The sequence below is a fragment of the Trachinotus anak genome, unplaced genomic scaffold (assembly GCF_046630095.1).
Source record: "Trachinotus anak isolate AG129_WGS33_773 ecotype Australia unplaced genomic scaffold, CSIRO_AGI_Tana_v1 ptg000013l, whole genome shotgun sequence".
Taxonomy (NCBI): Eukaryota; Metazoa; Chordata; class Actinopteri; order Carangiformes; family Carangidae; genus Trachinotus; species Trachinotus anak.
The window spans coordinates 27,274,977-27,300,974 of NW_027273864.1; the positions used below are offsets into that span (position 1 = coordinate 27,274,977).

Consider the following 25,998-nt stretch of genomic DNA (forward strand, 5'->3'; position numbering starts at 1 on the left):
CATATGTCATGTTTATAGTGCTAAGAGCTTCTCTTTCTGTAGACCTGAAATGTGAAGTTGTATATTTCTTCAGTTTTAGTTCATTTATGTCAAACTGTTTGGAAAAAGTTGTTCAACTTGTGATGTTTTTATGCACTTTCAAGAAAATGCCGCTGCCTGTACTGGAGAACTTCAGAAGTCTGAGATTTTCAGTTTAATGTTTTGCTGTGAACACACTGTTAAGCAGCTTTGCTATGTTTATAGAGACCAGTCCTCCAGTCCATGTTAAAACAGAGGTCTTAATGTCACATTACAATTCAAACAATTTATTCTGGGTTCTTATTAAATGCAGGAGAAAGAATCTTTTTTACTTATGATTTGTAGAAGAAAAATATTTGAGGAGATGCAAAAGTTAACTTCAGTGTTCAGCATCTCTAATACTGTAGTATTCTATCACTCAAATATCCTATTTTCATAAATAAATCTTTTTTGATTATGTGGCATAAATATTTTTTTCATCACAGGTGTCACTCTTAACTCAAATGGGTGAACAAAACTATCTACACTTCAATTTTGTCACTTTTTCAGGAAGAATGTCGACCGCAATGTCTCAGCAACCACCAAAGGAGGATGAAGAGGAGGAAGAGGAGGAGCAAGGGGAAGAGTTTGTGTTTGAGGACAGCGCGGATGAGGAGAAACTTCAGGAGGACAGGAAAGGCATCGGCTGTGTCGGCTCTGTGCAGGTGTCAAAAAAGGAGGACAGTGAGACAGAACAGAGAGACAGTACACAGCTTCACAAAGCCTCACCTCCCGCTGGACAGGAGAACATTCCCACCAAGGATGTAACATCAAGTGCTACTACAGGTAACACAGGAATTACACTCTTTTTTTTTTATTCTCTGAGTTTACTGAGAACATCAGTACACCAGTACCAGAGAGTGTAAATCAAAACTTCTCTCAAGTAAAAATATATAATTAAAATCAAACAATTACTCATCACTTGCTGAAAAAAATAGATTCCCACAAAACAGTGTAATTAATCAGCCATTCCTTTTACTTTTTGTATATTTTTGTTAATAATAATAATTAATACTAATGCTGTTTTAGTATTTTAAGGTATTGGAGGGGGAGGATGTTTCAGTTTATTTATTCAGAGTCAAGCGAAGGGAACAAAGAAATCAAACAATGAAACTGGGGAGGGCTCTTATAAAAAGAAGAGTTAAGGAAATAAGTGGAAAGGGAATAGGTTCAGTCCCCCTCCACACCTCGGTAATTTCCGTACAGTCTCCTGACGTTACTCGGTACTTTCCGTTACTCAGCGTAACGTTAACGTCAAGCTGAGCTGTAAGTGCTAACTGAGCAGCCGCCACAGTGCAAGATAATGTCAACCTTTCCATCCATCCCCTGAAAGGACAGCAAACCAGCAAACCAACCGAAATGTTTAAATAGTACTAATTGTTAAGTAGTGAACTATTGATCACCAGTTTTAATTTGTAATCCACTAAGAAGTAGCTAGGCTAATTAGCAGTCATCACCTTACTGGAGCATTACTGGCCAACATAGATATCAAAACACTATTCATTATGTGTGGCCTTATTTAGAGTGTTATGTCATTATACAGATTATATTTGATATCGGAGTATAATTATTTATGCATTTACCCATAAGCAATATTTTAATGTTATAGCAGACAAAGATAGATCTGTTTTCTAAACTGCTTTTGTTCAGAATTGTACAATGAATCATATTAGCGACGAGTCTAATTCAGTGAGCTGATGACATGTCCTGGATTTAAATGTTTATATGAAAGGTGCTTTAACTATAGTTAGAAATAAATGTCACTGAAGTAAATGAATACTTGTTAAATGTGGTAAAATAAAGGTATAATGATGGGGGCCTTAGCACAGTAATTGAAAACACCTGTGTGGGTAGACTGTGGGTATGCACTCCACCTCCACCAGCTACAATAGACTTAAATATAGACACACACATATATATATAGTAGTGAAGTAGAAGTATAAAATAAAAAAACACAAAACAAACAACTGTATTACCAGTTGAATAGAATATAACTTTATTGTTCACAAAGCTGGAGAATTGTCTTTTGCCATCTAGCAAACTGGGGAATATCAGATAATGGGAAATTGGAAGAAATCGCTTTGACGTAGGCTTGTGGTTAGAGAAGCTGTGCTGTAACCAAAATCAGCACACTCCATCCTCATGTACAGTGTCATCTTACCGCTTTCGGGTATAACACTGATCCACTCCCTTCTTCATCACTTTACAGTAACCTGTCTGTGGCAAGCAGGTTCTGAGATGTGAATTTGATGTTTCTTCTTGACTTAATGTAATCTGATCAGTCTCTCATAGCCACGCGTTGTTTATTCAGACAGTAGTATGTGGTTTTAATCTCTTCTTAACAGGATTCACTTGTTACCTCCGGCAGACAGGCATGAGAGAGCAGGTTTAACTTTCCCCTTAATTGGATGAAGTTATGCAGATATAAGTATGATATATTTACTACTTGACTAATGTTGCCAAACAGGTCCTGGTAATTACAATCCCAGATAATGAGGGAGATTTAGGTCTTGGACAACTCCTTTTGGACAAAGTGAAGTGATTAGCGCTTAATTAATAAGCTTTTTTACTGAGTCCATGTGTGGTAATCCGTTAAGTGGGCTGTGGAGATGCGTAGGGGAATTCTGGGCGTTGATAATGCAGTGTAGTGGAAGTCTGTTATGTAATTTAGGGCTGAGAGCAGCTGAGATTCTCTCCCTCAGATCCCTCCCTCACCAGATGACATGAGTTTACACTGTGGGACCCGAAGGAAATCGATCGTGACATTTGTTTAACAACACCTTCGTTGTACATACCTATGCTTTGACAACACAGCACCACCACACAAAATCAGTATTTATTTGTGACTGCGTACCTATATCATCTGCTTAATTATCTCAGACTCACTAACACATGCTCAGCAGTTGTACTTAACAAGCAGGTATCTTTGCCGTAAGCAAGTGTGATTTAGTTTTTGGTTGTTAACTTTTAAGATTTTGAAAAATATACAAGAAGTAAAAGGGAATAAGGAGTACAACACAAACTAATAGCTTTCAAATTATGTTTTAAAGAAAAAAAAAAAAAAAAAAGAAAGTTGTATTTGTAATTTTTTTCAAATATGTGCTTCCTTTGCTTTGGAATAGTTCCTCATGGTTGCTGTTTTCCTCATTTTGACAGATGTTCCAGTTAGTGAGTCACCCAGCTGGTAAGTTGCCTCTGATTCCTATCACAGTATGGGGAAAATTACTAAAGGGCGGAGGAGAAACTCAACAGCACACCACACTACATCAGTGTCATGTCATTATGTTTTAGATAATGTCATGCTTACACTCCATCCAAACACGCCACAGTGGGTCTGAGATACTGTGATGTTAAGCTGCATCTATTTGTACAACATTTAGATGACAGATGGCGTGTCACACCCATAGTGAGAAGTGGTAATGTCAAGTATAAAGTGATGTTGCTGTTACAGTTCTTGAGGGAAATCACAGGGTTGCCTAATTTGTGATGATGCACACAGTACAATAAGATGAGCCTTGTTTATATTCCATTATGCAGTGTTCAGATAAATGTCATTTAAAAAGTCAGTTCACCCTAATCACAAATGGACATATTTTTCCATGTAATCCCAGTGGTATGTAGCCATGCAGTTGGTTTTCTTTGCTTAAGTTTTAAGTGCCCATCTCTAAGATTTCTGTTGCCACTTCAATAGAGTGGACGGAAATGTAAATTAATTTTCCATGCTCAAAGCACCAAAAGCTGTAGATCTTTTTCATGGCAAACATTTGGACCTTTCGTTGCAGGAAAACACAAGTGTGACAAGTGACATCAGTGACTTAAAGGAGCTATTTCTAAGTTTTTCACTACATAGACAACATTAGCATTGACAGCTGTTTACTCGCCAGTTTAGAAGAAACGCTGCAAGTTCAGCATTAAACTTTATTCCTTTACTCACCAACAGCTGTATCCTGCAGTGGAAAGCAACACCAATGTTGACTCTTGTTTCTATCACGTCTTTTCTTCTATTGAAGTTAGCATGCTAACCAGTTAGCCCCGGCCTGTATAAGCCTGTCTCATCACTCATAACAAGTCACTGTTGCCTCCAATCTGCCCTGAGGATGTAGCGGTGCTCAGAGGGCGTATTATAACGTCATGTGTTTAAAGACAACGATGGCTGAAGCTCCTGTCATGTGACAATCACCACCACCTGCTCTCGGCAAGAAACCATGTTTGACAGAAGGGAAAAGTTACAAATAGTCCCTTTAATGCAATACAAGTGTCTCTGTAAGCCATTCCAAAAGACATTTGAACTGGGACACCGAACTGAAGTGCAGTGGTAATCAGTTTCATTAATTACACCTGTGCTTTTCCTGATGTGACATGTGAAAATGTTTGCCTTGAAAAGGCCTTTGGAGCTGTTATCTACATGTGAAAGGTCCAAATGTAAACTGTTGACAGTGAGGTGTGTGTGGATAATTAACTGGGCCTCAAACAAAAACATTTTTGTATTCTTGTCCTAAAATTCTCTTCCTTTTTTTCTGAGGCTTGTTTATATGAGTGTTCCAAGTTGGATTCGCCAAACTAACTTGACTGCACAAACTCATCATAAATTGCTTGTTTCAGACTGATGAACCTGTTAATGAGGAGGTGAGCGTTTGTGAGATTTGATCATCATTAGCATATATCATCGCCAGTAAAATTGCCATGTAAGGCTGCCTGTTCTGCTTCAACTGTGGGAAAGCTTCACAAAAATGTCATGCCAGAGTGAAAAGAAGAATTTCACACTGCAGAGCTTCAAGTTGTTGTCAACAAAAACATAAAAAGTCTAGTAGTGTCGGTATTCATATCGGAGGACCCAAAACAATTAACTTCGTACTTTTAACAAACCAAATGTACATTTCACATCTGTCAATGGTGTGTTACCATATTCATTCAGATTAAGTCACGATGATTCTTAAGTCAAAGTGGTGTGTTTTTCCCCTGTAAGAAAAGGAAGTTTATCTGTTCATAACTCATAAGACTCATGAATTTTGTTCATACCTAACAGAAAATTCAAAATACAAGAAAATCAGCGATTACCACAAATTCTCTTAAACTGCACACGTGTCACAGCAAATGTGATTTTGAGTAGCACTAATACAATTCAATTAATCTTCATTGTATTTTGGTGGTGGCTCAAGTTAAAAGACCTGCACTGAGGTTCATTTCAATTAGTTTGGCTGATAGGACCTGCGGGACTGTGTGGGCATGTACGACTGTGTCGATGACAGCTCACTCACTCTCCTGTTAGCTTTGCTACATGGGTTAGGGTGAGACAAATTACACTTCTATAATTTTTATTCGTACTTGGAGTCTGGTGACCTCACAATTTATATTTAATAATTTTCTCTGAAACGTCAACCTGAGGTCTAATCAGCCAGAATAACTGAAAACTCAAAACCCTGCCGTATGAAACTGAAAGAAACTGCATTGTTCTATGTCACTGGGGGTAATTTTATTTTTGTGCTTTGGGAGAAACACATAGTATTTGTGGATTTAAAGAATGATAGTTCCTGAGTCCACGTATGGAAACATTAAAATGCAGTTCCTATTCAAAGGCTTTATTGTTGATAGTGGGAAATGAACTGCAATATCAGTATACAGTTCTGGCTGAGTGGGTGTACGAGTGAAATGACCCTAACACTGATGCAGTCACACAGCAGCTTGCATACAATAAAGAAGACAGTTTGCTTCAAGGTCTCAGCACAGTAAATGATAAGGTGATAGTTTATTAATTCCTTTAAGGGAACTATCATTTTGTCTGCTCCCCTCTGTATGGAGGATGGACAGCCAATTTATTGTCTCAAACAATCAGAGTCTGATCATTTCGTATAAAACAAAATGAAATAAACACTGAAATATACTATTGTAGTAGTTTCAAGATTATACCACTTTCATACAGGGATACACATAAGCATATCTTTTGAAAGGCTTGAACCAGCCGATAATGGTGAATGTTTTTTTTTTTTTTTAATAACTTTGATGTGAGTTGTTGTTATAGTCTAAGCTACAACAAACGAGAAATATTTGCAGACACTCTGGTTCAGGTCTTATCAGACTCATCCCTCTCCAGCCTCTCTGGCTTCATGATTCAGCCATGCAGGGGCTCTGATTTTGGTGAGGCTCCCCACCTGGGCTTCTAGGAAGTGTGCTCAGAAACCTCTACTGATAGTTGACTTCAGGGGTTGGATTCCTGTGGGCTTTCCTGTGCTGAAAAGAGTGGCCTGTATTTGTACACAGGTGTGAGTGTGTGTGTATGTGTGCGTATGCGTTTCTGCTGTGTGCATATCGTGTGTGTGAATGACTACAAATGTGTGTTATTGTGCGTGATGGAGTCATAGTGAGGTCTTGGCAATTTCTCATGCAGGGGGATTTCTGCTGAGTGCACGTTTCCACTTTGGTTTAGTCAATAGTCTGCCTTTTAAAGAAGAGCTATCAATAGCACTTTCCATCATCAAGGTGTTAGGACTGTCAGCACATCCACCACATCTGTCAGCAGTTTTAGAATAATATTGCCAAAATTACTTTGCAATTGTTATTGCAGAAATATGGGTTTTTCTTAACACTGCAGTGACAGCACATCAGCTTGTTACAGCTATCAGGCTTAAGGCAGCATTCCTCTCCTGTGAGTTTTGTACACACTTCAGTGTTTGATGCCAACATTTACTCCTGACTCCACTTTTCACCCCTTGACAGATAGTTTTCATTAAACACGTTGCATGGAACCTCAGCAATGAAAAGATTAACACAAGAGATACCATGACAACCTGGCATGTATCTGTTTTATTTACACAGAGCTCTAACCTTAGAGAATATAACTTTACTTCAACTGTTCAGCAGTTTCTTTGTGTGCCTTCACCTTTTTACCCTTTTGCAGCCTAACAGAACTTTTTACATTTGCCCATAGAAACTCATCTAATGTAGCTTACGGAACACATTTATTTTTGATAGCCATTTTTTTGACCCATCACCTTGTTGTACTTGCCTTAGTTGGGTGTTCTGTGAAAGCAGAAGAAAAAAACGGTGATACTGTAAAAGCATTAAAAACAAACGTGTAAAAATATAATGAGAAGCCATGAACCAAATACTCTGGGTGCTATCTAATTGGAGTCTGTCATGAACAGAACAACTTTGAGCACTAACACTGAGTGCAGTGGGCAGTTGTTCATGGGGGAGACTGATGACCTGAGGACAAACTAAGAAACATTAATATGCTCAGCACAATGCTTGTGAGGTTACAAAGAACAGCTAAGCCCAGGAGAGACCACAGGGCAAAACAGGTGGCATGCAGTACTGCCCTGGCACAGTAGCTGAAGGGAAAGGAAACAGTGTGAGATTTGCATTCAGGTAGCTTCTAGTTTAGGCTGTGGTCTGCCCCAGGCTATGTCATTTGCATTGAAAAATGATTCCTGCTTCTCTCCTTGAACTATATGACTCACCGGGGCTTATAGGCACAGATAAGTTGTGAAGGGATGTGCAAAGATATGCTTAGATCGATAGCTACACCGCTCCAATCACTCACACTTGACATGAATACATACTGTCAGGTAGACAAGCTGTATAGCTATTGTTCTGGCTCCACTCTTTTTCCACACAAGCAATTTTAATGACAAAAGATCAGTTTATTGTAAGAAATGTGTTGACAAATAACTCTTTATTTTGTTTTCACGTGGGTGCAGATCATTTCGGTTCCTTAGATTGAGATGTGGTGGGCAACAGGGAGAGCATAGTACAAACACAACCAGAATTAGGACTATATTTATATAGGACTATATTTATGTGTGCATATAACTTTTAAAAAATAATTGAATTTTAGACAAGATTGGAATAATAATAACCTATTTTAAAGGTAAGGATTAGCAAAAACTTCTTCTTATGTGGTGAGTCTTACCTATCAGTATTCTGTGTATGGTACCACAAATGCTACAAACTGCCCACTATTATTTTCTGATCCTTGTCTGCTCCAGGCATGGTTTCCTTTCTTTCTGACTCATAACAAACAGCTCACCTGGTGTTGTACCATACAAGAAAAGATAATGGTTTGCAAGATTGTTGAATACAGGCATTCTTCTTTTATTCCAACTTATATGTAAAGTAAGTGTCTGAAAAGCCACCACTCCAGCATCTTAAAATTATAGCGTTTTATGCAGATTATATTTCTGGCATGCCACCTTTGTCTGTGAGTTGCCCATCACTCTGACGGGCTGCTGCTGCTGCTGGTTTGTTGCTGAGGTGTTTAGCAGAATGACAGATTTAATTAGTGTAATTTGGACTCTACTACATGATGGATCCTGTCATATTATCAGTCATGTGCGGGAGGACAATCCCTCACTGGCAGCATCAACACAGGCCATGTGAAAGCTATGTCAATAATATTTCCCCCTGTGATGTCAGAGGCTGTTTTTAATAGCTGGTTCAGGGCATGTTTGCATTCAGAAAGCCAGTGGCGATTTTAGTGAGCCGCAGGCATGACGGATAATGATTTCAAAGTGCTTAGGGGTTAGGTAACTCAAGTTACAAGCAGTATGTGTATGTGATTCTAATTTTTCTTTATAATTACCCATGGCCTTCTGAATTTCAGCTCAACGTACCCTGCATACAGCTGAGGCTGTCACTATTAAAACAGGTGCCCAACTTTAATGACTAAAGTAGCAGAAATTGTTGTCATAAATAATAACCTAAAAGAATCCACTTTGTAATTATGGATAATTCCCTGTTTTTTTTTTTTTTTACTCAAGGTTCTGTGTGGGTGAAAAAGTTTCATTACCAAAGGGCCTTTAACGCTAACATAGAAAACTAACAAAATCAAGAAATAAAGAAAGCTCTCACAGAGCCAATGCCTTCACCACGGCAGAACAGTCCTTTGCATTTGTTAACTGGGGGTTTCAGTTCAGTGTTCCAAAAAAGCTCCCTCAAAAACATCGCCATGATTTGACAGCAGAAGTATGTGTTCTGTCAGACCTTAGGGAGTGTGCGTTTGCATGTTTGGATAGCAAGGAAGTATTTTGGCCCCCACCTCTAGCCACTCTGCCTCCCCTCCTTTCACTGAAATGAACTCTTAATGAGGCACATAGCACTCAGTGTTAGTTTAACTGTGCTAATGTTTGGGTACCTTCCAGGTCCTCAGCAGCAGATGAGCCCAGTACCTCAGCTTCTTGTGTGGGAGAGGAGCTCCAGGGGCTTCCTGTGGCGCCGTCAGCTGTAGAGACGCCGGCTGATTTGGGAGACCACAGCAAAGAAAGTGTCAAGGAAAGCTCTGGCTCGGGGGACATCTCTGAAGGTACAGAACTAAATTATGTTGACAAAGAGTGATTTACCTTATATTGTGGATCAAGGGTTCCATTTCAAACCTGAAAGATTAAACCTAAGCTTGTCTGGGGATTCAGGCTCCTTCCACCTCTGTATTATAATGTTCAGATCTGATCGAAAACCAACTGGGCCTCCTGAGTTGTGTAAACAGTAGTGGACCACACCGTAATGGCACTGGCAAAATAAATTGTGCACCAGTATTGTGTTGGCACTGCACATTGCATCTCTTGACCTTGATCAGAGGTGACAGGAACACCGTATTACAGACCTACAGCCATCTTGTGGCTCATTGATTTCTTCAGTAAAAGAGGCCAGATGCACATATGTATGGACACATGAATTCGCACAAACACACACACACACACACGTGCGCACTCTATTCACACACATACCGATACAGTACACACTGGTTTGTGCACACATATTCTCTGCCATGATTTGATTTCTACACAGACATGACATGAATCCAATTAATTCAGGATGAGGATCAATAGAGAACCATTTCCATGAGGGAAAATTGCTTTTGGATTTCGACTCAGTCAGCAGTGCTGCTGTTATTTGAAGGTGGCTCAGAAATGAGAGATGTAAAGGAGCCCTGCAATGCTCCATGACATTTTTTATGTCCCACTCTTCTGATGTATTTTCACACAGAGCCTCTGCTGTCATTTTGAACGTGTACAGTATATTTAAACTGAATAATAAAATAGTGATGCAGAAAGTGGAAAAGGCAAGCTAACTTAAGATAAATGACTTTTGCACTGATCTTAATGGGAACTCTATTATGGTGCTACATTTGTGTTTTTATATGTGATACTTTTTTCACGCCAGACTGAAATATTTAGAATTTGTATTTACATTTTTTTGTGTAGACAGACATATAAATCATTATGACTTGTGAAGTATTTCCTGTTTGAAAGGCAGCCATGTCCCTTCACTTCTCAACTGTGGTCATGGCACATTGCATGTCGAAACTGATGTCAGATAATCACATCACATTTTTTTTTTTTGATGTTTGCAACAGCTAGGACATGTTCATAATGGCAGTGTATTTTTGTGATTGCCTGCAGTGTCAGTGTGACCTATAAGTGAGTTTATCGGAGTGTCGTTGTGCTTCTGTAGAGAGAAGTTAAATAAAAGTAAGAAAACACTGTGAGGAACTTCTGGTTTACCACATTTGAAATAACAAGCCATGTTCCCAAGAGGCCCTGTCACTTTGCAGATATATGCTGATAGTCAGGCTGATAGCCCAAATCCAGTTGTTTTCTTCTCTGTTCTGAATCCTTTCTGAATGCAGCGAAGTAAAGTGAGCAAGATAGAAAGAACATTTGTGTAGCTAATCCTCTTTTGAAGAAAAGCAGTTACTCTTTGTTCATCTCCTGGATTGTGCCCAAGGTTATTTTGAATTTTAGACTGAATGCTGCTGAATAATCCATGACAGAATACACATCTCCAATCAGATTAATTGAAAACAGTGATTGTTGCTGTTCGGGGCTTAGAAGAAAGTGTTGCAGACAAATCACAGTTTAAAACCAAATCAATAAAGCTCACTGAGCTAAATTAGGCTGAAACACTCTCAAAGCAGTTAATGACAAATCCTGTCGAGCGTAGAGATAGGATGGGTCAATAGCTCAAACAAGCTGGATACAATCACGCTGCGTCACATGAACAAACCCATTATGGAAACATGCACAAGAGATGTGCCAGGTCTCCCCGAGGAAGAAGACCTTTTAAATACAAATGATACAATAAGAATGTAAATATTCAAAGGCTGTGTGAATTCCTAACCAGAGGCTAGAAAATTTGGCATCATTTATCTGTTCTGCTTTGCCAAAAGGATTCAGGGAATACTGTTTGGAGTTGTATGTGCATGTGTTGCTTGTGCTTGTGCTTGTGCTTGTGTGTATGTGTGTGTATGTGTGTGTATATGTGTGTGTGTGTGTGTGTGTGTGTGTGTGTGTGTGTGTGTTGTTTTTGGGGGAGAAATTTGAAAGAATGATCCAACAAGAGGCGGTGCAACTATCAAACAGAAAGGGAGATAAAAGGTAGAACACAGGCACCACTATTTTTCCATTTAAAAACAGTGTTTGTTTACTTTGATGCTCCTGGTTTTCTCTGCCAGCTTTGTGTGCGTCTGGAGCGGGGCCACAAACGACAGAGGCTTCAGAGGTGATCTATGATGATGTTCCAAGTGAGGACCCCATCTCTCCTGACGAAGGTTAGCAGCTGCAACAGAATTATGTTTGTTTAGGATGTTTTGTCCATTCATGAATGTTAGTGTTAGTGTGTAACATTTTTGAGTCTTTAGCAGATATGATTTATGAAGATGTTCAGAGAGACAGCGGCCCTGTGAATGCAGACAACGGCTGGAGCTCCAGTGAGTTTGAGAGCTATGATGAACAGTCTGATAACGAGGCCAAGCTACCAACAAGGAGCAAGGTACCGTGTGTGTGTGTGTGTGTGTGTGTATGTGTGTGTGTGTGTGTGTGTGTGTGTGTATGTGTGTGTGTTCCTGAAATATGCATTTATCTAACACAAATGATCATCTCTGTTTATTTTAAACAGCATCATGACCAGCCAGGTTGTTTTGGTTGGTTTCCAGCACTTACAAAATTATCAAGGAGAATATTTCATCAACTGCTCCTCTAGCACAGTTGTTGTTTATTAATGTATAGAACTCGAAGGAAACTGTAAAGGTCATGAAAAATGAATAAGAGGCTGTCTAGGCTTTCTACTTTCATTGTGGTATGAAGGTAAACAAGAGGCATCTCTATTTGAAAAGCCTCAGATCTCCTCACCTCTTCTCTGCCAAGGATACTTGTCTCCAGTGCTCTGCAGCACGGCTACAGAGTGCTGGTCTTCCACATGATGGCACTGTGTGCACATTCACATTGTGCTGCATCTCCTTTATGCCTCACTAGCCTTTAGCATGCATGCATCATTGCAGGCCAAGGGAAAATTTTGAGTCATACTAATAGAGAAGTATTTTGCTGAGTTGAATCATCATGAATATATAGACTTATACCTTCCTTTTCACATTTTAGGTATTCAAGTTGTTTATTTTTGAATGTAACTACACTGTAATCCAAGAAAATCCAGAGTTAATGCTTTGAGAAAGGAGGAGACCAAAGGGGAAAAAACGCTTGTTGTACTGGGACAAAAATGAGTTTCTCCGGTAATTACAGGAGGGTGTGGTGTGAAAATCCCCCCACAGTTCTCTGGGCATGCTTTTCCCAGGCCACTGAACAAAAGGAGGGATTCAGCTGCATTGGTTGAACAATTAATGAAGAAACCTCGACTATTAGGGGCCTGACAACAATTTTCGGCAGCCTTAATCAAAAACGCATTGTTTTTAATTAGTCTTGCCCGATTAATTTTTCACCAAGTGTACCTGAAGTTCTTCTCTTGTTCAGTTCACTGCTTAATTTGAGCAGCCTGGAAGAGCTGCGACAGAGTTTGCTTCTTTAATATTTGCCTGTACCCCCCCCATCCATCTGTAAATCAGTGGCCATTAGTCTCATAAAGCATAACCCTTGTGACCAAAGCAGCGCTCCAGGCTTTCACTCTCTGTGCTTGTGATTAATTCCCGATGTTGAGTAGCTTGTTTTGGCTTGATCACTTTGCCTTCAGTTTCCCTTTTCTATTTCCTCTCCCCTACATTTTCCTCCTCCCTTCACCCTTTGTGGCTAAACGCAACTCCATGCCCTGCCCGTCCCTGTCCCACACCTGTAGCTCTCCCCTGAAGTGCGTGGGCTGAGGGAGCGGTGTGCCAGGACCAAACGTGAACTGGCCATGAGGCTGTCTGGCAAGCACAACTATGACATCAAGGTATATCTGCAGAAGCAAGTGAACACAGTGATATCACACTATTTCTTTGCAGAGCTCAAAGCAATCTGCTCAATGTTTGCCAATAGGACAGATGATCACCCGGTGCTGAAATATGCTGTGTTGTATGCTAAGCTAACTCAGAGGCTTAACTGACTCTCTGCACCATGCTTCCCAGCTTTCCTTTGGACTGTGACTTCTCTTTAAGATTCTCTGTTGGCCTCTCTCTCTTTCCCCATGCCTGGTTTAATATCGAGACGCATTTATGGGCCACATGAATTATTAAATAATATTCTGCGTATTTACTTCCATAAACACCAGTGCAACTTGCCCCCAATTAATGACCTACTTTCCTGAAGTAGCATCATTTAAAAATACTATTACCCTGGGTGTATTCTGGGTTTGTGGAGTCTGGTTGCAGGTCCTCTGTGATGCTCAGGGTGGAGTTTGTGGTCAGCTAAATTCTCCCACACTGAGCAATGCGGCTCTGTTACTCTGATGTGGAGCTTACTCTGTTACCATAATCTCTACATGATATTCTCATAAACTCTCTGATTAGAGGCTGTACAGAGACCCACAGGGAGCTGCAGATGGTGAGATTCACGATGAGCCCACTGAGCGCCACTTCTCTCCATCTCTCTCCAGAGGAGCACCGTAGGTTATCAAGTCTCCACAGCATGGCACGTTCCTTGTGCTCTAACGCTCCTTCGTTGTTTTTGTCTGCTCCCTCCACCCAGGTTCAACAGCTCATGAAGGCGGCGAAAAGTGGAACAAAGGATGGGCTTGAAAAGACCAAAATAGCCGTGATGCGAAAAGTTTCCTTCCTGCAGAGGAAAGATCAATTGGGTAATGCAGGGATGTCTGCAAACTTTGTAATTGTTGGTCAGCTTGCTTTTTTTTGGATGAATGTGAGACTATTTTTAGTAATGGGTACTTGTGATGAAGTTCGGGTTTTGTTGCTCCTTACTCTTTGAATTGGAGGCGGTTGTTTGTGTTCAGCCAAGTAGTATTGGAGGATAGAATAGAAAGTCTTACTTTTTCTTTATACAAATCCCTTAAGGGAGAAATGAAAGCAGTGTGAAAAAGACAGATCTCACTGATTATAACTATAATAAATAAAACTGCACTCTTTCTCAGTTTTAAGACAGACGATGTGGTCGAGTAAAGCTTTTGATGTGTGAGAGAGAGAAGGATGAAGCAATTCATTCTATACAATATAGGCTGTGCTATAGGAACCCTTGTCTAACAATAGAGGAAGATTAGCATCTATTAATGGAGTATTGAGGATCTCCATAAACCACATATACTAGACCCACGCCTCAAACAAATCTCCGAACCATCACAAAGAGGTAAAGAGGCCAGTGCTGCTATTTTTAGGTGTTGATTGAGGGAAATCTGCGCAGCAATATATATCTTTTCCACCAATCCTCTGTTATCATTCCAAAGTCTTTAATTGGAATGGTGGAAGCTTTGGTATCTATGTCTTTATGGTTACGGGTGAAGTAGGGATTTTTTTGTTTTGAGACAGTCGAACATCTTTGTGCCAATGCATGAATGAGAATGTGCTGGATTGTGTTTTTGCAGACACACTCGCGTGTGTTTCCTGCTTTACTCCTACAGAGATACAGTATTGTTTTGAAAGTTTTTTCTTTTTTTTTTTTTTTTCGAAGGCCCCTCTCTCTTTCTCTGTCTCTCGCTTTTTTCTGCTCTTTTTGTGTCATCATCTGTTTTTCAGAGAGTACAGAAGTCTCTTCATATTTTAGAGGTAATAAACTTAGTGTGTCGCAGTGTCTCCAGCTGCAGTGAGATCTGAAGGCTGCCTTTCTGTTTTCCCTCTCTGTCTCTGTCTCTCTCTCACTCACACACACACACACACACACACACACACACACAGACACACACACACACACACACACACACCCTCTCTCTCTGTCTCTCTCTCTCGCTCTCTCTTGCTCTCTCTCTCTCTTTCTTTTTTTAACCTTCTGGTATTTTTCTCCTTCATTTCTGATTGTCTGCAGAAGAGGAGGATGATGCAGGATACCTGGATGTGGCTGTGTCAGAAGTGAAGCACCCTCCTCCACAGCTGAGCCCCATGCCAGAGGGGCTGACCAGCCACCAGGTGCACAGACAGCTTTTGCAAATGTTTTTTTCCCCTTCTACGTTTAGCCTGTTTATGGTGAAACACAAATCGGACTTAACATTCAGCGTTCATATGAACATTGTAGTAGTCCTGAGATAAGGCTGTAGGCTGTCATGTTAAAAGTATTCATTTGTTATTTCAGTATTTTGACATATCTATATGGACGATTCTCTTTATCCTCTTTGGGAAAGCAGTGTGTTTTATAAGAGCTAAAACAGTTCCTTTCATGTCATAGAAAATCCAAAGACTCTGATGAAGGCCTTGTTCAAACAGACCTACTCCTCCTTTAGTCTTTTTTCTTCTGTGACAAACGCATGATTATAGTGCAATCCATCAACCTGTGCCGTGCCTAACTGAAAGCACACCACGCACCGCAGCCCCATCATGTCCTCTTAGTGCTAGATTTCCTGACTGGTCTGTTGTCTCCACAGGTTGTCAGGCGCCATATCCTCGGCTCCATCATTCAGAGCGAGCGGAGCTACCTGGAGTCTCTAAGGAGAATCTTGCAGGTGAGTTGCTTAGTCCCTGCTGTCCTCCTCTGCCACTTGCAATATCTTCGCCATTTAGCCATCATGAATTACACTGAATAGAGAAACGGTGATATCCATCAAATTACAGAGATGTCTCAGCGTAAAAAAAAAAATCCTGATAAAACAACCGCCCTCATTTCTGTGGTGCTGTGCTGATGCTAAGAGAGGAAGGGACTGTCAGGCACACACAGGGTGCAGTGCAGCACAGCCTCTCCTCTTTACTGTCTCTTTTGCAGGAAAAAGAAGACTTATTATTTCTTAATCACAAAAAATTAGAGGAGCACCTGCTGAAATGGAATCAGCAGCAATCAGTGGCTACCTTAAGCACTGCAAAATCTTTCATTGTTAAGATACATTGTACCACCTTTGTTGTCAGGCAAAATGATTGTGTGTGCTACTTGGGGAGGCTTTGCTCCCTTGAAAGCTCTCTTGTTCATGAGAGAGTCCAGCCAAGTGGTAAATGCAGTGACTCCAGACAGATAACATAGAAAGATGAAGAGCCGCAAGCACAATTAGACATTGAGGGCCGTGACTTTCATTTTCACTGTAAAACAGATTGCACAGTTGTTCATGTTGTGCTTCCTGCCCATGTTCCGTCTGTCGATGATTCATTTACCGTTATGGATTTGAGATAAAACATCAGGCAAACAACAAAAATGAACTCTGCTGCTGTTCAGAGGGATTCATGTTTTTATGTTAAATACAATTTTCATCTTTCATGTTTGGCTTTTACATAATATTATCTATACTTCAACATGTTCAGATACAAAGAAGTCACGGTTACCAAGAGCTTGTAGCTATTTCTGCAGGCTACGTTAATATTCCCATGAGTACTGACCAAAGAATCAGTCACTGGCCCTTTCACCATGTTGCTTTTGCATCTGTAACTTTGCTGGGAGCTGCCTTTTGCCATTATCATTCTGGCTTTTATCATTACAAGTCACCTTGAATTCCAAGCATGTTTGCTTTTGGCAAATGCTGCTCTATGGGTGAATCCTTTGTTTCGAAGTGCTTCCAAGCACCATGACGACATTTCCTCATTATCCCCCATTCATGGGATATTTGTCAGCTACCTCTCAGTTGTCTATTTATGCTGCTGAAAAGAAGAAGGAAGGCGGACTGCTGATTCATCTAAACACACACACACACACACACACACACACACACACACACACACACACACACACACACACACACACATGCACATCAGCAACAATAAAACCCAATTTTCTCTCACAATCTCACCAGGAATACCACAGACCATTGATGGAAGCTGATCCACGCATCCTGAGTCCACGGAAGATCCGGCCTATATTTTACCGAATCAGGGAGATCACACAATGCCACTCCATGTTTCAGATTGCACTGGCGTCTCGTGTAGCTGAGTGGGACTGCAGCGAGAAAATTGGAGACTTATTTGTTGCCTCGGTCAGTGTGCATGTGCATGTTTTTGGCATGTATTTACATATGTGTGAAATAGGAACTGGAGCCTTATTTGCTGCATTTTGTATGTGTGTGTGTGTGTGTGTGTGTGTGTGTGTGTGTGTGTGTATATTCTATTTATTCTATATGTATATTCTATACTGTGTTTATGTATATTATTTGTTTATTTCTGTGAAAAATGCAATCAAAGACTCACTTTCTGGGTCGAATAACTCATATTTTTCTTGGCATTTCTATCTAACTTTATAACACAATCTCTGCAACCACAGTTATAATGAGCTACAGGTTTTAGATTGAGCAAACAGGGAGAGTTTACCCCAAACATGGAATCAATTACAGTTGTGATGAATATCTCCAGTGCATCTTCTGCTCTCTGGGATGTGTGTTCACAGTTTTTTTTCACTCGAATAATAGTGTTCAGTGTGAGTTTTCTGTTGTGAGTCTCTAGTCTGTGCTCATCCATAAGGTCCACTCATTATTTGCTTATTAGAGGGGTTGATTGGACCCTCTCCTTCTCTGCTGGCCATTACATTGCTGTTCCGTTGATATTGTAGGACCTACCATGAGGCCACACTGGAAAAGGAAAGTCCTTGGACTGTGGGCTCCGTATTTAGCATCCCCTTTGTCATGTGGTCGTGTATCTGTGCCTGCGGGGCTTGTAGTAATATCTGAGAGGCAGGATCCTGAAGGAGGGTGTGAGCAAAGCAGGTTAATTCCTTCTTGTGATTTGCTAATTCCCCAACACTCCTCAAACTGCCACTATCAGCTGCCTGGTGTGGGTTTAATTGAGGAGAGAGAATAAATGTGTTCAAGAGACAGACAGACAGACACACATACACACACACGCTCACTCTCTCTCTTTCTCTCTCTGTCTCTCTCTCTCTATCTCTCTTACAAACTCTTCCACCTCATTCCTCTTTGCGCTGCCTCTTAAATGGCTCGTGAAGGGTGTTGCAGTATCCGGGATGGTAAACAAACCAATTTTTTGTAAGCACTATACTTAAATGGCCATTTTCGAGCCTCTCTTTACATTGAAATTACCGATGGGTTGTCCTGCAAACAGGAGGGTTAGCCAGACGTTCAAGATGTCAGAGGAAATAACATGAGTGTGTTTGTGGATGCTGGTGTAAAGACAAAATAATCAAACATGGCAGAGCAGTAGACCCTCTTATTACAGGACTATTGTTACAAATTCAGACAATTATGCTTGTTTTCTGTTTTCACAGTTTTCCAAGTCAATGGTGCTGGATGTATACAGTGATTATGTGAACAACTTCACCAGTGCCATGGCTCTCATTAAAAAGGCGTGCATGTCCAAACCAGCTTTTCTGGAATTCTTAAAGGTGAGCTTCAGCCCCTGAGCACAAAATGTTTTTCTTTTCTCCAGATTCAAATTAAAGAAGGCCAGTTGTTTGTTTGTTTTTTTGCTTCTCAGTTTTTCTTTTCTCTGTAGTGTTTAGCAGATGCTGAATCTAGTAAAGCGCCAGTGCAAAGGCTTCAATAATGCATACTTCTCAGGTTTCCAGAGAGACAGACAAATAATTCTGTGTGTAAAAAGTTGGCGTTTACACAAAATACAACATTGTTATTTACATTGGGTTCATGGTTGGCTTTGAATAAATATTAAATATATATATAATATATATGAATAAATATGATGGATTATAAATAGTATTGTCCTTATTTTGTGAAATTGAGTTGTCTACCATGTCATGGTCACTTAAGTATGGTGGCCCAAAAGGTCAAAACACAACAACATTTCAGCAAACGAAAAAACATTTCACAAAACAAACAACAATCCAAAAAACAAAACAACATTTCACAAAACAAACAACATTTCTGAATTTGTTGTTTTGTTTTACGAAATGATGTTGTGTTTTGACCTTCATGGCCACCATACTTAAGGCAACATTCAGACTGAAGCACTATATTGCTCACTAGTTCTAATCCTGGAAATGTCCAAGGGTGTCCAGACAATGAACATACACATTCACAGACTGACAATAAACAGTAATACAAATACTTTTGTTTTGTTATGTGTCTTGAAAAGCTTGCGAGTTTAATAATGAGGAAATTGCAATACCTCTGTTTAGTCAATATGTGAAATGAAAAGTGGAAATTGTACTGTGTTCTGTTTACTTAATGGTTCAGATATTAATTAGGGTTGTGAACAACGAAACAAGGCGCCAAGGTGCACAGAGAGTGCCAAGAAATGATTTGAATGTGCTGGGTTTAACAATTCCCTGTGCGCCTAGCGTTCATGCATGGGTATGACCTGGATCATTGAGTTGTAATGCTGAGTTACAGAACCAGATCACACAGCTGACAGCCCTGCATGTTTCTCCAGATAACACGAGTCCCTTTCTTTCTGTTGAAAGGTTCCTCTGTCTCTCCCACTGCCTGTTGCAGCTCTCACTGGCAATGTGAAGACAAACCAAATAATAAATTGGCTACACGCAGACTGGGGGAAAAAAAAACAGAATAAATGACAGACTTCATTATGTTGTTTTTAAAATATAGTGGAGGCACTGACTGTGTACACATGACCATAAGCATACAAGAATCATTTACAGGGATGGGGACTATTACATTTGAATACATGATGTAATGTGAGAGCTGCACTGGCAGAGAAGTAACTTGGTGAGTTCAGTATAAATTAGTTGTTTTTGGTAGAAAAGAACTTTCAGAAGTTAGCAAACCACCACACAAGCATTTTTAGTGCCTGAATCAGCAAACAGCCCATCTCCATTGACATCTTGACCCGGTCACGTTAGCTGGAAAGATTTTACTTGGTGGTCATTAAACTCCACTCAGAGTTCACCTTTGGTTTAGCTGTTTAAAGCTGTGTATCTGCCCAGATACTGAACAGTAAATGTGAAATGTAAAAATGGTGTCTTTGAGATCACTACCGTCCTACTGTAGCTTCCTACCTTCCTCAATAATAGCACACAACCACTTAATAATAAACACTATTTAATAATAGTTGTGTGGCTGCTGACCACCTTCTAGTGATGGCATAAATGGTGTTGTGCCAAGTTAGTGTTTGTAATAGAGTTACCAAGGGTCTTCCTCTCAATGCCCAGATGAAAGAAAAACAGTGGTCTTAGTCTCACTGTGAGACAAATCCTCCAGTGGCTGACTTACACTAGAGCTTTGGCAACTGACAAAAATGTAAGACCAGAATCCCACAGTGTGATTGCAGTTATGACTCTTAGAAAACAATTAGGAAACATCATGAAATAATGCAGATTACACTCATACTGCTACCCTGCTACCCTACAGGTTGCTGACTTCATGGATGAGTAGTTAGGTCACATAACTACTCATAATGGGTCAGTACAATGGGAGAATGTGAGATTATTCCTGAAAGGCTAATTAAGTGCTTGAGAGTGCGTGAAGGTTCTCAGTCATCCAGATTATTGTAGTCGTTAAGTGCTGAAGTTGAAGGCAACTGGACTTCTTTTGATTCTTGAAGATGTTTCGCCAAGAGGCTTCTTCAGTTCTAAAGACCAGTGTGGGAAACCCAGGTATTTAACCCTAGGTGGGGACAAACACCCCACCTGGGGTTCTCTAAGTGCTTGAGACTTTGAAGGAACTCCACAAGTGGTTGAGCCTTCAGAGCTCCAGTTGTTGCAGTCTGAAACCTTCCCTCATGAGGGAACTGGATCCGTTTAAATATATCTGTATCCTGTCCTGTGAGCACATAAGTTACTGCTCTCATTTCATAATTTGTTTTATTTTTATGGTCAGTTTTAAAATAAGAAGGGACCAGGCTTTTAAGGTGGAAATCTTTAATCAGATTATTTGATTGACAAGATCAGGCATTACAGTGTTTTTGACCACATACTGTGTCTTGGTGTGAAAATAGTGTGAAGTTTATAAATTGATGTTATCCAGTATGTGATGATATAGGATGTGACAGTGACTGATGTTCTAATAATGTGAATATGATGACCACAAAAAAGTAGAGGTATTCATCATTTATTTCACCCAGCTGGGATCATCAGATAAGCTCACAGGTATTTGTGAATTTAACAGACTGCAACATAAAGTGCTAGGGAAACACAAATTTGGGCTGGGTTGTGATATTACAGTTACCAACGTTTACCCATATCAGAACATCAATATCAATCTAATTTATCTTATAATATAGTATAAAGGAAATTGATATTCAGCTCGAATCTACATGTGACATCTTAAAAGAGCAAAAAGTTTCCTAAGCCCAAAGAGTAAAGTAAAAGTACTTAAAAATAAACAGATGATACTAGCGACTGCACTTTATAGCAGATGATGTCAGAACTCTCAAGTTTCAGGAATAACTATATATATATTTTTTTTTTCTTTTTATGTCTGTCTCACAGTTAATCTTATCCAGCCTTTACTACCATACAATCTTTTAAATGTGTCCAGTAGTTTGCCTTTTCATACTGATGGTGCCATCATGCCACAGACTTGACACTTCACTGAAACAATATCTTCTCCTGACCTACACCCACAGTAACACATTAGACAGACAGACTCCAAAAACCTCCTCTTTCATACTCTCCTATGACTGCTAGACCCTGATTTTCATACCTTATGCACCCACTCACACACCTACGCACAGTCTATAGAGCATTCTGATCAGCTCCTCTTTAAGTAGGAATAGCATAGTTTCCTCTTAATGGCCTTTCTATGGACCAATCACATGTTCTGTTTTAATTTTTTTTCCTCCTTTTGTTTCCAGAAGAAGCAGGCATCTAGTGTTGACCGGATCACTCTGTATGGCCTAATGGTGAAGCCCATTCAACGATTCCCTCAGTTCATATTGCTCCTGCAGGTAAAAAAAAAAAAAAAAGTTGTTTGTACAGGGCTGCTCATTAAATTTGTTTTAATTAAGTGAATCTGTTCAAGTCTTACTTGCTCAAACACTTCCAATATGAGAAACTTCACTCGAAGTAAAGATTTAGCAGCACAGACACTAATAAAGATGCAACGCTGCAAGGCCACCGGATCGATTATGGATTTTAACTTATCCAAAGTACAAGAAGTCGTACCTCACATACTTTACACCAGGGTTTGCCAGAGCTTGAAAAGTAGCTAGCCCCATCAGTTTTTCACAGTGCTGGCTTTACATCCCAGCTCCTCCACTGTCTATTCTGTGCAAAGATTTGGATTTGAGCTTGACTTGCTGGATCTGCAGCAGCTCATTTCATCCCTCAGTAGGCATTGATTATCCATGAATTCAAAAGATAAGTTATGAATGTGAATCAGGCATTTTCTTCTAGTCTAACTTCAGTACTCCAAAGAGGAAGTGTATGCATTAAATCATACATTATAGGGAACTAGAACTCAAGGCATTGAGGTACATCTGAGATGCATATCAAGAAGACACCAAGCTTTCAATGAGTCATTGATGCAGGACAAACATAGACTTGTAACTCGCATTGACCATGGTTGTACAAACTTTGATCAGTTGGAGTTTTCAAATTTGTTTTTATTGGTTTGTTTTAGCCAACAGAAGGACTTGCAATACAATGAGCTTTACAAAGTTTACATAACCACTGGTGAGTCAGTGTGGTGTAACCTAAATTCTCTGAAAACTTTGACACACACACACCTAAACTAAATAGAGTATTTGACCTGGATTCAAACCTTTCAAGGTGAAGACAGCAGTCTTAAAAAGAAGACATTCTTTTGCTAGAATTACTTATATTTCAGGATGCAGAGGAAGGTATTAAATCATAAAATTGTATTGAATTTTTTTAACTTACAGTGTCTTTACTTTCCTTGTGACCTTTTCTAGGACATGCTTAAGAATACACCGAAGGGCCACGTGGATCGCCTGCCGCTGCAGCTTGCTCTGACAGAGCTGGAGATGCTCGCTGAGAAGCTGAATGAACAGAAACGAGTAGCCGACCAGATTACAGAAACTCAACAACTAGCCCGCAGCGTCAGTGATCGCCTGCTCAGTAAGGTGACTGGATACGCATGCGCACCCTCGTGCAGATTAACGTGCACATGCACATGCACGTATGCCCCAATCAAATCAACTGTGAGCCAGCCTCTGAGCCTTTTAACTCCTCTAACGTTGTTATCACTGTGCACCAAACACCTATGAATAAACTAGTATATAGCAATTGCTTATATCACTTTCCCACACATTAATCTAGGGAGGCATTTTTATTTAGAGAAATTATCTCCTAGAAATGATGCCCATTATCATCACTAAACAGTACCAAATGCAATGGCAGAGGCGTTGCCTCTCCATTACCACACTGAAATTACAGTCCTGCCGCTGCAAATCTGAACAAATGCTGCTCTGAATAAGAAGAATTAGGGGGTAAATGAGACATTTAATTGGAAACTGTAAGAGAGCTATCTCTTTCACCCTTTCTCTCTCCCTCTTCCTCTCTGTCTCCACTTTACCGCCCCTCTGTTCCCCACTTGCACTCTCTTGCTTACTTTCCCTCTCCACTTATACACTCCTCTTCACTTTCTCTTGTGTGACTGCATCTTCGTTTGTCTTCCTCTCTCTCACCCTCCCCCTTTTTATTTTTCTCTATCAGCCCTTGCTTTCTAGGGCTCTGAGATGAGCTGATTCGGCCAATCTCCCCTACTACACACAGAATTCCATTTGCTGCGGTGACACAGCAGAATTCCAATAGGAAACAGTCTACTCTATTGCCCCCATAACCATCAAATGAAATATTCATTCTTTGTCTCAAAGTATCTAAGTCGGCAGAATAGGACAGATAACAATGGGAGTAAGAATGGGTTTCACACACATTCACACACGCACATGCTTGCGCTCATACTCACACATGCACACGTGCATGGTGCAATGCCCTCTGTGCCAACTGATGCTTGAAGACTTTAAGGATGTATTCCTATAGCAGCCCACCTCTTGAGGGAGCCATGTGGTTCTGTAGCCATCAAATGGCAGTACCAGTCAGTCTAATGATTCATTTTGTGTGCTACCTGAGCCACGGCCAAAAGCAGCTACAGATTGCCTGCAGATAGGACAGAAGCATTACTGCACTGCAGGTTGTAGAATGGACACAGCAGAGAGATTTATTATTCCCTCAAATTTGTGCCTTTTGAACAAACGCCAACATCAAAGTATCAGGATGTGAACTCCTTTCTTGGATGTGATCTGCTGCTTTCATTATAGTAGCTTCACTTAATTTGTAATGACCCTGGATTTGATTTTTGCAGTTTGTGTAAACATAACATTCTTGAGTCAGTCATAAAAGGAGTAAAAGTGATGAAAAAAGCTTCCTGTTGCTATTTCCTTTTGCCAAACATATGGAAGACTGGAAAGCGCATGATGTGCCAACATACTGTAGCACAAATTGCATCTGTTATTAGATTCTCTAACTGTGTGTGTGTATAAAGGTGTGCACGCAGCAAACTGTTAATGCATTTCCATCCCTGTGTAGTTGCCTTGTTGTGGTGGAAAATGATTGTGTATCCCAGATAAGCCAGTTTGGACTCTGTGGTAGCAGTCAGGCTGATGTCATGCTACACACAAAAAGACAAAGGAGGATCTGAAGCATGTGTTCCTCTCTCATCATTGTAAACGTGTGCAAGGCAAAGATAGTGAAAGAGCAAGTGCAGTCTCACATTTCACTGAAGTTCAGCGAATGAACCGTCTAGAGACGAGCGCAAGTGGTTTCTCTGTGTCTACATATACACACATTGAACGACCTTCAGCAGCATGAATTTGCTGATGATCCCTGATGATGAGACTTCTGTTCCTCCAAGCCTGAATTCTGTGTCCTCCAGGCACTGAAATCTGGAGTACTGGCCCTTTGTGATGATGTCTCCTGTGCCTCTGATCTGATTGCTGTGTCCCTTTTAGCAACTGAACTCGGAGCAGGGGTCACTGGTCCTCTGTGAGACGCTTATTGAGACTGTGTATGGCGAGCGGGGACAAGTCCTGAAGTCAAAGGAGAGAAAGGTCTTCCTCTTTGATGATGTTCTCATCTGTGCCAACATAAATGTCAAGTAAGTCCCTCTTGTAGACCAAGCCGAGCTTTGCCTTGCTAATGCATAGTTCTAGCATGAAATTTTGTGTAAGTTTTTAAAGGAGAGTCTGCTAAACTGCACAGTTAGGAGGAATAGCTATTAGGTGGCACAGGGCTCTAATGTGATGCCCTAGGTTTTACAAGGATATTTTGGCAAACTGCATAGCAAAGAGAAATAGCTGCTAGGGGTTTTGGGCACTATCTGGAGTTGCAGGAGCTTTATCAGCTTTAAACAAATGGTAGAATGCCTAACTACAGCTACAGGAGTCCTAGATTACTGACATAAAACATTTTTTGGTTTCTTTCCAATTTATTTTCTGTGACAGCACCATTGATCACATCTCTCTCTCTCTCTCGTTCCCTCACTCTCCTGAGAGAAGTAAACAGGAAAGGGATTTCGTCTGTTTTGCAAAGCTCCTGTCAAAGATGTCGCTTAAAGCTCCCTTGTTCAGTCTTCAAAGTAATTATCGCCCTACGTCTCATTCAACTCTAGTGTCCCGAAGTTGACTTTGTCTGCCCTCCAGGATCTTGACAAACTGATCACAATGTTGATTATCTGTGTGATTACAGGAATACATGAATAGCAATGAACTCATCCTCACAGCCAGGGGTACAGTTTTGGTAGGGAACATGGGTGATCATACAGATTCTAATTCCCACTCCTAAG

At 40.3% G+C, this 25,998-nt stretch overlaps 1 protein-coding gene across 5 annotated transcripts in view; it reads left to right on the forward strand.

The window, feature by feature from the left end:
• Positions 1-25,998, forward strand: part of arhgef10la (Rho guanine nucleotide exchange factor (GEF) 10-like a) — a 98,046-nt gene that overhangs the window by 6,798 nt on the left and 65,250 nt on the right. Inside the window, exons 2-15 of one of the 5 annotated variants that reach the window (XM_071492992.1) lie at positions 568-843; positions 3,214-3,241; positions 9,195-9,355; positions 11,504-11,599; positions 11,690-11,820; positions 13,114-13,209; positions 13,944-14,052; positions 15,228-15,328; positions 15,781-15,858; positions 17,128-17,307; positions 18,549-18,665; positions 22,049-22,141; positions 23,108-23,278; positions 25,166-25,311. In XM_071492992.1, the coding sequence (XP_071349093.1) occupies positions 573-843; positions 3,214-3,241; positions 9,195-9,355; positions 11,504-11,599; positions 11,690-11,820; positions 13,114-13,209; positions 13,944-14,052; positions 15,228-15,328; positions 15,781-15,858; positions 17,128-17,307; positions 18,549-18,665; positions 22,049-22,141; positions 23,108-23,278; positions 25,166-25,311 (1,778 nt within the window). In that variant the 5' untranslated portion in view covers positions 568-572. Of the gene's footprint in view, positions 1-567; positions 844-3,213; positions 3,242-4,527; positions 4,684-9,194; positions 9,356-11,503; positions 11,600-11,689; positions 11,821-13,113; positions 13,210-13,943; positions 14,053-15,227; positions 15,329-15,780; positions 15,859-17,127; positions 17,308-18,548; positions 18,666-22,048; positions 22,142-23,107; positions 23,279-25,165; positions 25,312-25,998 lie in introns of those variants that run through there. The other 4 variants (XM_071492993.1, XM_071492994.1, XM_071492995.1 and 1 more) reach the window with 4 other exon arrangements.